This window comes from Macaca thibetana, chromosome 1 (genome assembly GCF_024542745.1).
Source record: "Macaca thibetana thibetana isolate TM-01 chromosome 1, ASM2454274v1, whole genome shotgun sequence".
NCBI lineage: Eukaryota > Metazoa > Chordata > Mammalia > Primates > Cercopithecidae > Macaca > Macaca thibetana.
In genome coordinates, this window is record NC_065578.1 from 212,302,995 (window position 1) to 212,317,684 (window position 14,690).

Sequence of the window (14,690 nt, forward strand, 5' to 3'; positions counted from 1 at the left end):
AACCATGAGTAAAATATAATAAGACACCTATAAACACAGCTATATCCTATGTGGACTATTGCGTTCTAACTATTTATTCTTTCTTTTTGCAGGATAGATATATAAAATCAGGATCTCATTCTTGCTGGAGCTACTTTCTCTGCCTGGATCCACACCACTCTTTAGTTCCAGGCCTGGCTCTCCCACTGCTAGCTCTGAACCTTAGCAAGTCCTATAAATAACATGAGCATCTGTATCTCCCTTCAGAAAACAAATAGTGCAGTCAAACTCACCCTGCTGTGTTAATGACTACGTTCATAAAATGTGACACTGGACTACGAGTTTTAGTAATCAAGGAGTGTGTTTTAGTCCACTTTTTATGCCTGGCCTTAATATAATATCTGGCACATATTGATACAGAATAAAAGGTATCATTACGTGATACCTTTCCATATGTATCCACATGTATCCCATGTATCCCATGATCCATGTTCCATATTATGGGAAGGGTGGCAATGCCCTGTTTCATGAGTTTCAGATTCAACCTTTGAAGGAAACATGTTTTAGCCATTGCATTGGCAGACGGCTCCAGGACTTACATATTTAAATAACAAAAATGTTGGGGGTAAAAGCATCCCCCACACAGTTCAAAAAGTTCCATAGGTGGGTAAAGGAACAATCCCTTTGAAGAGGAAAGTCAACCCAGTCTGACTTATTTCAGGTAAACAGTTTGATAAAGACCAAGAAAGGCTGCTTTGTTCTAAGTCTTGCGTTCCTGCACCTAGAGGACAGATTCTACATTCCAGAATAAAGGCTTAAATAAAAATGCAAACATACAGGAAATAAAAGAGTTCACAAATAAAGGGTACTAAGAGAGAGGGCTCATAGATGAGCAATTAACACCACGGTGACCACATCAGCCTTAAGTCAAGGTCAGCCTATTTCATGCAAAGTATCCCTAAATGGAAGAGTGGAAAGGTAAGGCTGGAGGAAAAGGAGATGACTATGGGAGTGGTCTTCAGAGTTATTCTGGTTGGGACCTCAGAACCAAAGACAAAGGTTGTGATGCTCCTTGATTGTACTCTGCGAGATTCACAGATGTCATTAAAACCATGAAGTATAGGAGCTGCATCTGCATTATCTGTTTCCATATTCCATTTTTTTCTCTATCCTTTTTTGTGCTACTCTCTGTTTCTGTTCACGAAGGAAGCTGAAAATTTATTGTCTTTCCCCTGTCAGGTGAGATTTTAAAGTGATCTGCCAGCTGCTTTTACCCAGGTGATCTCATTTAATGTTCAATCAATAGTGCAAGGTAGGTAGATATAGTTCCATTTTCTAAGTGAGACTGCTACATCTCAGAAAAGGCAAATCCCTGTGCACGGTGGGCCTCATAAATAACGGAGTCAGGTCTGTCTGATTCCCAAGCCCAGCTGCTTCTCACTCTGCCCAGGTCTCCCTATTCCCTTTTCTACTGGTCATTGGCTGACATAATAAAACTGGAAGTGGACACAATAGGACAGTCTCTTAGATATGGACATCTTCTGGTGAGGGGCGGTATGCAATATTAGGCCCCAGGCCATACCAGATTAAGCCTCTGGACGGTTTGAGATACTCTCTGGTATTTTCCTACACATGGTCTAGGATTCTAGGTTGCTCAGGTGGCAATAATTTGGTGTTAACATGCAAGGCCTAGCTTCCTAGCTTCACAGATCCTGTCTAGAAGACACCTAAATGTTACAGTGAATACTACAAGGTACAAAGAGTCTTTCATTACAGCCACAGAAAGGACAGACTATGAAGAAGAAACTGAGCTATAGAAATACCTATTCACTTTAACTCTGGGATATAGGATTTAGGGTCTAAATATATTAGGATTGATTATGACAACTGCAGAATTCATTTCTAGGGACAAATGTAAAAGTGTAGACATTCTTAGAAAGTATCACAATATTGCTGTTTTCCCCTATGCCACTTTTTCTTCAGGGGGCCTAGTTACCTTAGAAAGTTGTTGTCATTGCTTAGCTAACACTACAGCCAGCGAATAGAGATAGAGCTTATGTGTTTGGCTGAGAAAATAGCATTAGGAGCTCTCTTAGGAGAACCTTTCTTTTAATGTCCCTGTCATCATCATCTTTGTCTATTAACTCAGAGTAAGGACCCAAAAGACTAAAAACAAGATAAACACCAGCACCTGTATGGCAGACACAGCCTTTGGACAAGTGTCAGCATTTCACGAGTGCCTGAGATCACTTCCAAATGTTTAAATTTTAAAAATGCCAAGAGGGATTACCTCTAAAGTAATACAGGAAGTTATAATGTAAGAAAAAGAAATGGTTGAAGGTAGGATTGGTTTAGATAAATGCCATTCTCAGAGGCTCATGACAACCCAAAGCTCTATTTTCCTCTAGAAAATAAGTGATGGCAGCCAGGTGCGGTGGCTCACGTCTGTCATCCCAGCACTTTGGAAGGCTGAGGCAGGCGGATCACAAGGTCAGAAGATCAACACTATCCCTGCTAACACCGTGAAACCCCGTCTCTACTAAAAATACAAAAGATTAACCAGGCGTGGTGGCGGGCACCTGTAGTCCCAGCTACTCAGGAGGCTGAGGCAGGAGAATGGTGTGAACCTGGGAGGCGGAGCTTGCAGTGAGCCAAGATCGCGCCCCTGCACTCCAGCCTGGGCGACAGAGCGAGACTCCGTCTCAAAAAAAAAAAAAAAAAAAAAAATCAACAAGGGAGATGGAGCCAGTGGCTTCTGGGTGGTTTCTGCCTCCAGATCCTCCTTGGGATGACTTTCTAGTTGGAAGCCTAGTGAAGGGTGTGGTGAGGCCTCTTGGATAACACTCATACGTGCTCCTTGCCGGTGGGAGACAGCAAAGACTAGCGCCTGGCTTGCACTGGATAGAGGGAAAGACAACTGGGATCAGATTCTGCCTCCAACAGAAGCACACAGAGGCCTCAGGCAGTGGAGCAGGGGAGTGTCTGAGGTGGACTCATTTGTCATCTCTGCGAGCGCGGGTCTCAGAGCATGAAATAGACGTGGGCAGTGCAGGGGAGCGGGCATGGTGTGAGTCCTCCTGGGTTGCCAGGAGGAACCAGGCCATGGAAGCTAAACGAGGCTAGAGATGAGCCACCAGATGTCCAGGGGACAAAGTGGATAAGCATAGGAACATAACGCATTGACTGGTTTCTAGAGGTTGCTTAAAACAAACCAAAAAAATAAAAATCCTACTTAATGTCCTTGCAATAGCTATGCACCTGACCTCAAAATCCTTTTTCTTCATGAACAATAAAACTCACACTGAATTTTCAGTAGCAAAACCAGTTAATTCTCAATTCTAATCTTTTCAGAATTCAAAAGAGAGAACAAATTCAATATATCATTTAACAATTGCATTGCTATCTGAAGCTGAAATATGTACATATATAAACAAACCTTTGGAGACTTTCTCTTTTGGTCTGATTCTGAAGGTAGTTGAAGAGAAAATTGTAAGGTATTCTTATCAATCTCATTTGTCTTTCATGCTATGAACCTATTATTTATTCTAATAATACTTATACAAATATTATTCTCTACTGCCTTGTCTGTATTTAAATAAATCTACAGAAGAAAACGATATAGCATCGAAATAGAAAGAAATACATGAGGTTGTCTTATGGTTGCTGGTAACCACTGTTTAATTTCATCCATACAGTTTTCTGGCATTAATTAAGGATATTCATTAATGTTACTCTGAGGCACATAGTTTAACATTAATAAGGAAAAAGCCCAGCTAAGTTATTACATAGAGATCCAATATTGTGTCATTAAAAATGTGGGCTGATTTGAATTTGAGCCACAGGAAATGTTAGACTGTGAAAGTCAACAACCAAAGCAGGCTACTAATAGGTTTTAAGAAAAAATCAGGCTGGGCATGGTGGCTTATCCCTGTAATCCCAGAACTTTGGGAGGCTGAGGCAGGCAGATTACTTGAGCTCAGGAGTTCGAGACCAGCCTGGGCACCATGGTGAAACTCCATCTCTATCAAAAATACAAAAAATTAGCCAGGCTTGGTGGCACATGCCTGTCGTCCCAACTACTCGGGAGGCTGAGGTGGGAGGACAGCTTGAACTGGGAGGCAGAGGTTACAGTGAGCCAAGATCACACCACTGCACTCCAGCCACAGAGACAGATCCCATAAAAAAAAAGAGAGTGAGAGTGAGAAAGAAAGAAAGAAAGAAAAAAAAAAAAGAGAAAGAAAGAGAGGGGAGGGAGGGAAGGAAGGAAGGAAGGAAGGAAGGAAGGGGAGGGAAGGAAAATTAGGGCAGGAATAACATCTTGACTTGCACTTTTACTATAAAGCTAGAAAAATGTAAACAATAAAACATGAAAAACTGTTTTGTTGCAGTGGTTTTTCTTTCAAATGTATACAGAAGCATTAGATACCTCAAATAGCAAGAGAGTAAGCAAGCGTTATCATGGTGGGAAAATGCGTGGTTTTATAAATTAAATCTGGTGCTACTGAGGTCTGGTCATCCTACACAAAAGTGGTGATCTTTTCTTAACGAATTCACCAAGATACCCTGGGGAGTGCAAGGGGTCACTCCAGGCTTTCCCTTACTTTGGTAAGGCTCCCCTCTCTTCCCACAGAGAAGACGGATTCAAGATGAGAGTGTGACGCTTGCTTACCACAGGCCTGTGCACATCCCAGAACGCTCTCTCTTGGCTGTCAAGGATCTTCCTTTCAATCTTGTCTCTCTTCTTGTCCACTCTGTCAACACGGTAACAATGGATAACATTTAGTATTAATTGTAGTGCCTCTCTGGACAAAAAGGCCACAACTTGAACAAATCTTCCAAAAGACTCACAAGGACTCACTTTGCTTGTGCTTCTGCTTGCATGAAAATGAACTCCCACTTCCGGGCAAACGCTCTCTGCAGCCTGGCCAGGCTCTCCTGAAAAACATACCCCACGTGGCGACATTCAGTGCTCTTCTTCACTGCTCTCTTCTAGCTTAGTTACCACTTGTATTTGTCAAGGAAACAAACAGAGAGTTTCTAAAGCCCTAAGTGTACTGTGGTTCTCAATGATAAACCATGCTCCCTGAATTCAGCTCATCTTCATATTGTCAGTCTTACAGGAAGTAGAAAAACCTGTTACAAATATCAATTTTTTGAATTACTGACTTCGGAGAACAGGACTAAAAATCCAATATGTATCTGCAAAATACTAAAATTACCTGGTACATAAGGAGGTGCTCCAGATGAACCCGTTGGAATTTTCTGTACCCACTTTATAGAGGAACAGAACAGCAATACATTCCTACTACGCATGCAATCAGCCTATTCAGTTCCTCACAATACATGTAACACCCTGGCGGCCCACAACCTATTCCTACACAGTGCTTTGAATTCAGTAAATCTAACATAGCAACCATCTGCACAAATGACAGCAGATGACTTTTATCTGCTGATGATCACCGTCAGCAGATAAAATTTTGGCAAAACCCACTCTTTCCCAGGGTAAATGGTCTTTAATCCTCAGAGTTTGGATATCTTCACTATGTAGGATGTATCTGACATTTTGACAGTTAAGTCAATTTTAGAAAATAAGATATGCTTCCCTCTTATACTCTGAGTTTATGTATTTAGAGTTTTGCCACACGCAATGTGAATGAAGAGAGGAAGTAAGTAAACAGGAATTCATGAGCCCACTGTGATGCCAGATCCCTGGAAATCTGACCCTTCAGATCCATGAATGAGGCTGTGCGCGGTGGCTCACGCCTGTAATCCCAGCACTTTTAGGAGGCTGAGGCAGGTAGATCACCTGAGGTCAGGAGTTCAAGACCAGCCTGGCCAACATGGTGAAACCCAGTCTCTACTAAAAATATAAAAATTAGCTGCCAGGTGTGGTGGCTCATGCCTGTAATCCCCGCACTTTGGGAGGCCGAGGCAGGCAGATCATGAGGTCAGGAGATCGAGACCATTCTGGCTAACATGGTGAAACCCCGTCTCTACTAAAAATACAAAAATTAGCCAGGCGTGGTGGCGGGTACCTGTAATCCCAGTTACTCGGGAGGCTGAGGCAGGAGAATGGCGTGAACCCAGGAGGTGGAGCTTGCAGTGAGCCGAGATCGCGCCACTGTACTCCAGCCTGGGTGACAGAGCGAGACTCCATCAAAAAAAAAAAAAAAAAAAAAAAAAAAAAAAAAAAAAAAAAAAAAATTAGCTGGGCGTGGTGTCGCACACCTGTAATCCCAGCTACTCCAGAGGCTGAAGCAGGAGAATCACTTGAACCTGGGAGGCAGAGGTTGCAGTGAGCCAAGATCGTGCCACTGCACTGCAACCTGGATGACAAGACAACCTCCATCTCAAAAGAAAAGACAAGAAAAAAGATCCATGAATGGAGAGTTAACAGCCTGCCCAGAAAAGACTGTGGGCCTTACTGCTGTGCATCCTATGACTGTCCTTGCCAGAAGGTCCTTGGTACTTACAGCCTCATAGTCTGCGAGCTCCAGTCGTGCCTTGTTTTGCATTGTTCTCTTGCAGAGGTAAACGGCTGAAAAAAAAAAATCAATCATTTCTTGCCTGCTTATCAACACCATGGCACTATAAGTAAAAGTACAACATTACAAATCAAGACGATCGCACTTTTTTCCCAAGTTGTAATTTTTGATCATTTTCTTAGACAAAAAATAATTCTGTAATAACATTATTACTGAAATTCAAGCATCATGGTATTTATGGTATCCTAATAAATATGCTAAGAAACTTGGTAACTTTTTTTTTAGAGATAGTCTTATTCTGTCACGCAGGCTGAAGCAAGTATAGTGGTAAGAGCCTTGTTCATTGCAGCCACAAACTCCTAGGCTCAATCGATCCTTTTGCCTCAGCCTCCCGAGTAGCTGGGACTATAGGCATGAGACACCAAACTAGCTAATTTTATTATTATTATTATTATTTGTAAAGAGGCTTCTTGCTTTGTTGCCCAGGCTGGTCTTCAACTCCTGGGCTCAAGTGATCCTTCCACCTCGGCCTCTCAAAGTGCTGAGATTATAGGCATGAGCCATAATCATTTAAACATTTTTATTAAATGGTCATCACAGTTTTTAGCATCTTCAACAAATAAGAGGAGAAAATAAAACCTTTTAAAAGGGTCGCCAAATGAACTTAAAAATCTATATATACAAGTAAAATCATTTTGCAAAAAGGAAATTATGAATTATTGGCACATTCAATGATGTCCAGATTCTACTGTCAACTGAAACAATCTGTTCATGTACACTGAGGACTTCTCGGCATCTTCTTTGCTTCATTTCACAAGAGTCCATCTTTCATTGTTTGGTTACTAGGAGGAGGACATAACATCTTACCTACCTTCCACAGTACTTCCATTTTCCTGAGGAGTCAATGGCCTGGGCTGCCATGAAAAGTCCATCTGGGCAGTAGATTTATAGGAGAAGGTGGTGACAGCAGTGTTGCAATTGAGCACATTTCTTCAATTATTTCAGGGTATTCTAGTGACTCTCATGACAACCTCAAGGCATTTGCAGCCCTCTGGTAGAGTCCCAATTGCCAGAATATTTTTGTCATTGTTTTTCACTAAATATGCATGATATTTGAGTCTCATGAAACTCAAGATACGTTATATCTGTTGTAGATGTTGAGTAAATGCATTGGATGAGGACTGTCAAATATTACTTATTATAAGGCTACCTCGATGAGGTTGCCTTGGAAATATCACCTTTGCACTACATGGTGCCACCCTTAGTTTTGGATAATGACGTCCAGCTGGTATCATTAAGGAAACACACTACACAGAAAATTTGAGACCGGTGCAAACAGGGACACTATTTACTCAATTTCTGTAAGGTTTCCTGTATGAAAGTCAAGATGAAGCAGAGAGCCAACCACAGAATGATGCTGACATTCCTACAAAGGCTAAGAAGCCAGTATACTGTATTAGAACACATCTTTGTATAATCTACCATAATAATTTTATTGTTCTACTAATATTAGTAATTTCGAAAAGTCAGACTTCATAAACAAAAGCGACATGATGTGTTCATTTCCTAATTCGTCATAATTGATGCTCACTCCCAAAGGACCTCTTACTATAGAGGCCACTGTGACTTGAATAAAATATCTAAAATGTTCTAAGCAGTTGTAAAAGAAATTGAAGCGTATGTGAAATACCCCTGAGGGTGTCTCTTCATGAGAGAAAGATCGAATCTTCTTAAATATCTAATTGAATAATTTCAGCTTTCCTGCGGAATTACCTCTAATGAAATTTCAAGCCCCAGCTATGCCCTCCATCAGTCACACCTCCTGTGTCCTCCTGCATCAGCTTCTCCTTGCTTTATTGGTTCTGTCCATCTAATCTTTATTACTTGCAAAATCAGCTCCCTCTGGGGAAATGTTTCTCACCATTAGATACACTAATGCATTAAAATAAGAGTGGAATGATTTTGTTTTTTACATGACTCCTCACAAAGACATTATGCATCCTGTAATACAGGTGTCCTATGATGTGATTTTTCTTTAATTCCCTAGGAAACAAAATGAAGGTGTGGGCAGACAGTGCCAGGCATAAAGTAATGATATCACGAATATTTGTTGAATGAGTGAATTAATAAATGAATGAATAGGATATCTTCAGAAGGAGCTGTTTTGGGGTCAAATCAACTTAAGTGATAAAATTTCCCTAAATGTCTACTTGATTCTTTGGTATGAAGAAAGACAGGAAGCGGGGCCTGGTGGCTTATTTCTGTGGTCTTAGCTACATGTGGGAGGCTGAGGAAGGAGGATCATTTGAGACCAGTAGTTCGAGGCTGCAGTGAGCTATGATTGCACCACTGCACTCCAGACTGGGCAACAGAGCAAGACTCTGTCTCTTAAAAAAATAAAATAAAATAAGAAAGAAAGAGGCAAAAGGTACAAGTCTGAGTTAGCAGTGTAGAAAATAATCTGGTAACTGCTGAAGATAGAGCAAATATGCTCTTGACTGGATAGGCCCAGATCTCATCGGTCTAGTCCAGACACAAATGCTGTATGTTGACAGGTAGAGATAATACTTTTTATTCTGTATTAGCAGAGAGTACCAGCATTGGTCAAGAGGTGGATGAGGCAGAAGGTCCAAGTAGATCAAAGAGGATTCCAATTCAGGAAATTTCCCAATTCATTAAAGATTGACAAAATGAATGCACTTATGCATAGTCAAAACTACAGCTCAGGCCGGGCACATTGGCTCATGCCTGTAATCCCAGCACTTTGGGAGGCCGAGATGGGTGGATCACAAGGTCAGGAGTTCAAGACCAATGTGGCCAAGATGCTGAAACCACATGTCTACTAAAAATACAAAAAACATTAGCCAAGCATGGTGGCGTGCGGCTGTAGTCCCAGCTACTGGGGAAGCTGAGGCAGGAGAATCACTTGAACCCGGGAGGCAGAGGTTGCAGTGAGCCAAGATTGCGCCACTACACTCCAGCCTGGGCGACAGAGCAAGACTCCATTAAAAAAAAAAAAAAAAAAAAAAACTACAGCTAAGGCCAAGTGCTTTTGTGCCAATCCTAATTATTTTGGCACTGAACATGCTCTATATTGTGCTATGTATAGACCTAGGCTCAGATCCAAAAGAGTGAATCTTTTTTAACATAACCCTGAATATTTTCTGCTGTGACAAAATATTGAAAATATCAACTAATGATGCCATTTTGGGGGTTCTATTTAAAATATTTTCTATTATTAAAGATGTAATTTCAATACCAAGTTTAAATATATCTCCTTGCAGTAGTTTGCTGGGAGATCATTAGGAGACAATTTGGAAGACTTGGGAGGTCAAACAAGTAATTTAACAGGAGGCTATGCCACTAAGTGGGAGGAAGTTTGGGGAGGCCGGAAGTGCTACTCTGGCTACAAAAGCTGCATAGATAAGGCATAGATTTTGGCCTAAATGCAACTTAGAACTTAGATGGAAAAGTCAAAGTTTCTGGATCACATCTTTGAGTAGAAGCAGAATAGAGAGTGAGTGCTGACATCAGGTCTTCCCCTTTAATTTTATAAAGCTCTAGAGAAGCCGGAGCGGTCTCTTAGACAACACTGATGCCCATGACAAAGGTGTGAAGGCACATCACACAGGTCAGCGAGAAAATTACTAAAACCCCAGTGTCAAAATGTGGAAGGAGTAGGAATATATCATTCACCAAGACTGGAACTACAAAACTCCAATAAATATTTTAAAATTACGCAACTTACAACCCAGGTAATGCAAATTAACTTACATTGTCATGTTATTCTATTTTTTTTTTTTTAAATCTTTTAATGTTTAGTTTGTGGCTCATTCTTCCCTTATTCCTGAATTTTAAACAGCCAGGCAGTTTGTACAATCTTCCTTCTCATGCTTGGGTAATTCAAAGAGTCCCAAGTTATCTGAGAGGTGATTGGCTCATGAGGATGGAGCCTTCCTTCATGAGATTCGTGCTCTTATTAACAGACTCGAAGGAGCTGGTTCACCCTTCTACCATGTGAGGACACAGCGAGACGGTGCCGTCTATGAACCAGAAAGTGGGCCCTCCCCAGACATCAAATCAGTTGGCACTTTAATATTGGACTGCTCAACCTCCAGCATTGTGAGAAATAAACGTTTGCTGTTTATAAACAAAACAAAAGGGTACCAAGTTATTAATGAGAATGTTCATCTCAAGTAATGATCAAATAATCAAGTGAATTGTGAGTGAGAAGAAGTGTGAGTGAGAAGAAGTGTGAGTGGCTTCTTTCTCCCCTCCTCGACTCCCTTTTGTGACTCTCACCATGAACTCTCACCTCTAATCCTCCTGGGGCTGGAGTGTAGGAGAGGAAAGGGGAACATGGAAGTTCAGGTATTGCTTCAAAAGCGATATTTCATTGGAATAGAACTTTATTTTATTTGATGGAGATTTTGAATTTTATTGCTGAGATAAAAAATTAAATCTGGTATGTAACAAAAATAAATATGTGCTTCACAGGAGCTTTCCTTTATTATTTTAACATTTAAAAAGAATTTTTAAATATTTTTAGTTGATAAATGAAAAATTGCATATATTTATGTTGTGCTATGTGATGTTTTAATATAGGTTATACACTGTGGTATGACTAAATCAAGCTAATTAACATTTCCATCACTTCACATTCTTACCACTTTTTGTGATGAGGACTTTGAAAATCTACTCTGGGCCAGGCGCAGTGGCTCATGCCTGTAACCTCAGCACTTTGGGAGGCCAAGGTGGGCGGATCACTTGAGCTCAGGAGCTCCAGACCAGCCTGGCCAACATGGTGAAACCCTATCTCTACTAAAAAGACCAAAATTAGCTGGGTGTCATGGCAGGTGCCTGTAATCTCAGCTACTCGGGAGGCTGAGGTAGGAGAGAATTGCTTGAACCCAGGAGGCGGGAGTTACAGTGAGCCGAGATCCCACCATTGCACTCCAGTCTGGGTGACAAGAGCGAAAATCCGTCTCAAATGAAAAACAAACAAACAAACAAACAAAACAAAAACTACTCTCTTGGCAATTTTCAAGTATTAATGGTAGCTATCATCATCCCACTATACAACAGTCTCCCAGAACTTAATCCTCTAACTGAAACTTTGCACCCTTTAACCACTATCTCCCCGCTCCCTGCCCCCAGCCCCTGCTAATCACCATTCTACTCTCTGCTTCTGTGAGATAAACTTTTTTTAGATTCCACACGAGTGACATCATGCAGTATTTGTCTTTCAGTGGCGGACTTATTTCACTTAACATAATGTCCTCCAGGCACATCATGTTGCTGCAAATGGCAGGATTTTTTTCCATTTTTAAAGGCTGAATAGTATTTCATTGTGTTTCTGTCCCACATTTGCTTTATCCATTCACCGGCTGGTGCACACTTAGGTTGAGTTCATATCTTGGCTATTGTGAATAATGTAATGAACATGGAAGTTCAGGTATCGCTTTGAAATACTGATTTTATTTTATATAAAGTAAAAAATATACAGTAAGTATATAAAAAATATATAAAGCATTTATATATTTATATATGTAAAGTATTTATATAAATATATAAAGTATTTATATATTTATGTATGTAAAGTATTTATATATTTATATATGTAAAGTATTTATATAAGTATATAAAGTAAAAGATATACAGAAAAATATATAAAGTAAAAATTCATTATAATACCATTTCTGTCATTATTTGCTATATAGTCTTGATTTTTTCTTTTATATATACATCTGCTAATACATATATGAATATCTATTTATATACAAAATCTATATGCATATATTTATTTTAAGTGTGCTTAAAACTGTACCACATATGCTGTATTATAAACTTTTTTCTTTAATAGTCTATTGTGGCTAACTTTTCATATCGATAAGTGCTGGTCTATAATATTTTTTAAAAAACTATTTCGTGGTAATCCAGTGCTGAGATCTAATGTAATTTATTAAAATGAGTTCTTATTATTGGACATTTGGGTGACAGCTATTATTTTGCTATTATATGCTAACCGTTGTGCAAACATATACGCGTGTATGTGTACGTGTCTTTATGTACGTATCTTTACTTGTTTTTGAAATTGCCAGTTTCCTGAGAGGGTATTGCTGAGTCAGGGCCCACGTGCCTTTCAAGACTTGTGATCGTTATAACCAAATTTCACAAAGTTTAGACATGAGCATATCTCAGATGCTTTTCAACTCTGGAGAGTCTATTTCCAGCAAAGCCATCAGAGTTATTCTGTTAAGACATAAGTCAGATAGTCAGTGTACTCAAAACCCTCCCTTTTATCAACTACTTCCCATCTCATCTCTCTCTAGGAAAAGCCACAGTCCTTGTTTCCCCATTAAGTGACCCTCTGGACTTCCTTCCCGTTCATCTTCCATTGCCTGCCTGAGCCTCACACCAGATGTCCCCTAGGTCTTCTCTCCTTTCCGTCTCTGGAGAGCCCTACCCCAGAGCTGAACTGAATTCTCTCCAGAATATCTTCCCCCTTCTCCACCCAGCCCCTTTCCCAGTTTCCACATAACCTTTCATCTCCTAACATACAACTTATGCGTTCATTTATGTAGTAAACTTCTTAGTTTTTCTCCCCCTATTCTCCTTCCCTCCACTGACCCACCAGAATGTCAGCTCCACCAGGACAGAGGTTTGCATATTCTGTTCACCAATCAATCTGCATGGCTAGCAGTGTAGCTGGCACATAGTAGATGCTCAAAACATAGTTGGGGAGTGAAAACATTTGTCTACGGGTCATTTGAGGTTTTGTGTTTTCTTTTCTCTCTCTCTGTCTTTCTTCTTTCTTTTCTTCTTTCTTTTTTTTTTTTTTTTTGGCTTTGGTGAATTAACTATAATTTGCTGATTTTTCTATTGGGATATTTAACATTTTTAAATTAAACTTAAGGCCCATTAATATATGAGAGAGAAAAACCAGTGTTAGGTATGTATGTAGGAAATACATATTTTCCCCAGGTTTTTGGAAAAACTTTACGAAACAACGCAGACAATATTCAGCATACTTAAGTAAACATTGATTTGGTGTACACACACACACACACACACACACACACACAGCATCAACAGTACATGGTCTGCAATCTGCTTTTTTTCACTTAAAATAACATTACTGAGATTTACTCAGGCTGTTTTCAATAGATGTAGCTCATTTCCCTTAACTGCTATAGTCTATCCTATAAATGTAGCTCATACTGATTAGTCATATTCCTATTACTAAATATGCAAGTTCTTTTTTCTTTTTCTTTTTTCCTTTTTCTATTACAAAGAATGATCCAGTGAAAGTTTCTCTAATCATATATCCCTAGAAATGGTATCAAGGGGTTGTGGCGATAAGCACAGTTTGAATTTTATGACACTGCCAAAATTGTCCCATAATACTTGTCCAGTAATGTATGAATATTCCTACCCTCATTCCAGACTTGAATTTGTGCCAATCTGGCTTGAGAGAGGTGTGCTAAAGTCCAAGCCCTTCAGTAGATTTCTGTGTCTGTTTTCTTTTATCTCCAACAGTTTTCATATCACAGATTTTAATTTAAATAATGTCTACGAATCGATTGTCCCCTTCACTAATGTGGGCTCAATTTAATACATTTTACCCTGGATTATTTTTTACTTGACCAATATTGCAAGTTCAAATTTTGTTTTCTGTATGTATTTGCCTGGTATATCTTTGTCTCACCATTTATTTGAAATGAGTCAGTGTGTTTTACTTCTCTGTCCTCTGGAAAGATATTCGTGGATTTTATTTAGGATCAAACCTAAAGAGACTTGTTCTTTCTACAGATGAATTTAAAAATCCCCGTTCATTTTTGAAAGTTGTTTGGTATTCCTTTCCTCAGGTCTCCATCGGTCTCCCTCTCTCTGATGGTATTTCTTTTGTTTTCTACCTTTTGTTAGACGGAATGAGTTTTCTTTAATTCCTACTTTTATAATTGGAAAGGGACAAAATTTGTTACCATTCCATTAGTGGCCATTCTCATATCTTTGTACAAATGCTTAAATATGTATTTCTTGAATTTTAATCTCGGAAATGAAACACTGCTTATTATTGCTTCCCTCCATAAATGATGGAGAAATTAGCATATCTTCACTCCCTCCAGTCTTTCCGACTTTTTTAATTACTAGAATTTATCATAAACTCTGTCATAGTTTTAAAAAATAATTATAGCATTCACATTCCATTCAGGAAATATTTTT

General features: G+C 39.6%; 1 protein-coding gene across 4 annotated transcripts in view; it reads right to left on the reverse strand.

Moving 5' to 3' along the window:
* The window catches only part of RGS7 (regulator of G protein signaling 7), a 569,955-nt gene that overhangs the window by 86,843 nt on the left and 468,422 nt on the right, over positions 1-14,690 (reverse strand). For all 4 annotated transcript variants that reach the window (XM_050770857.1, XM_050770848.1, XM_050770873.1 and 1 more), the window contains 3 exons: positions 6,453-6,517; positions 4,838-4,914; positions 4,649-4,730 (listed from right to left, as the gene is read on the reverse strand). In XM_050770857.1, the coding sequence (XP_050626814.1) occupies positions 4,649-4,730; positions 4,838-4,914; positions 6,453-6,517 (224 nt within the window). The remainder of the gene's footprint in view (positions 1-4,648; positions 4,731-4,837; positions 4,915-6,452; positions 6,518-14,690) is intronic.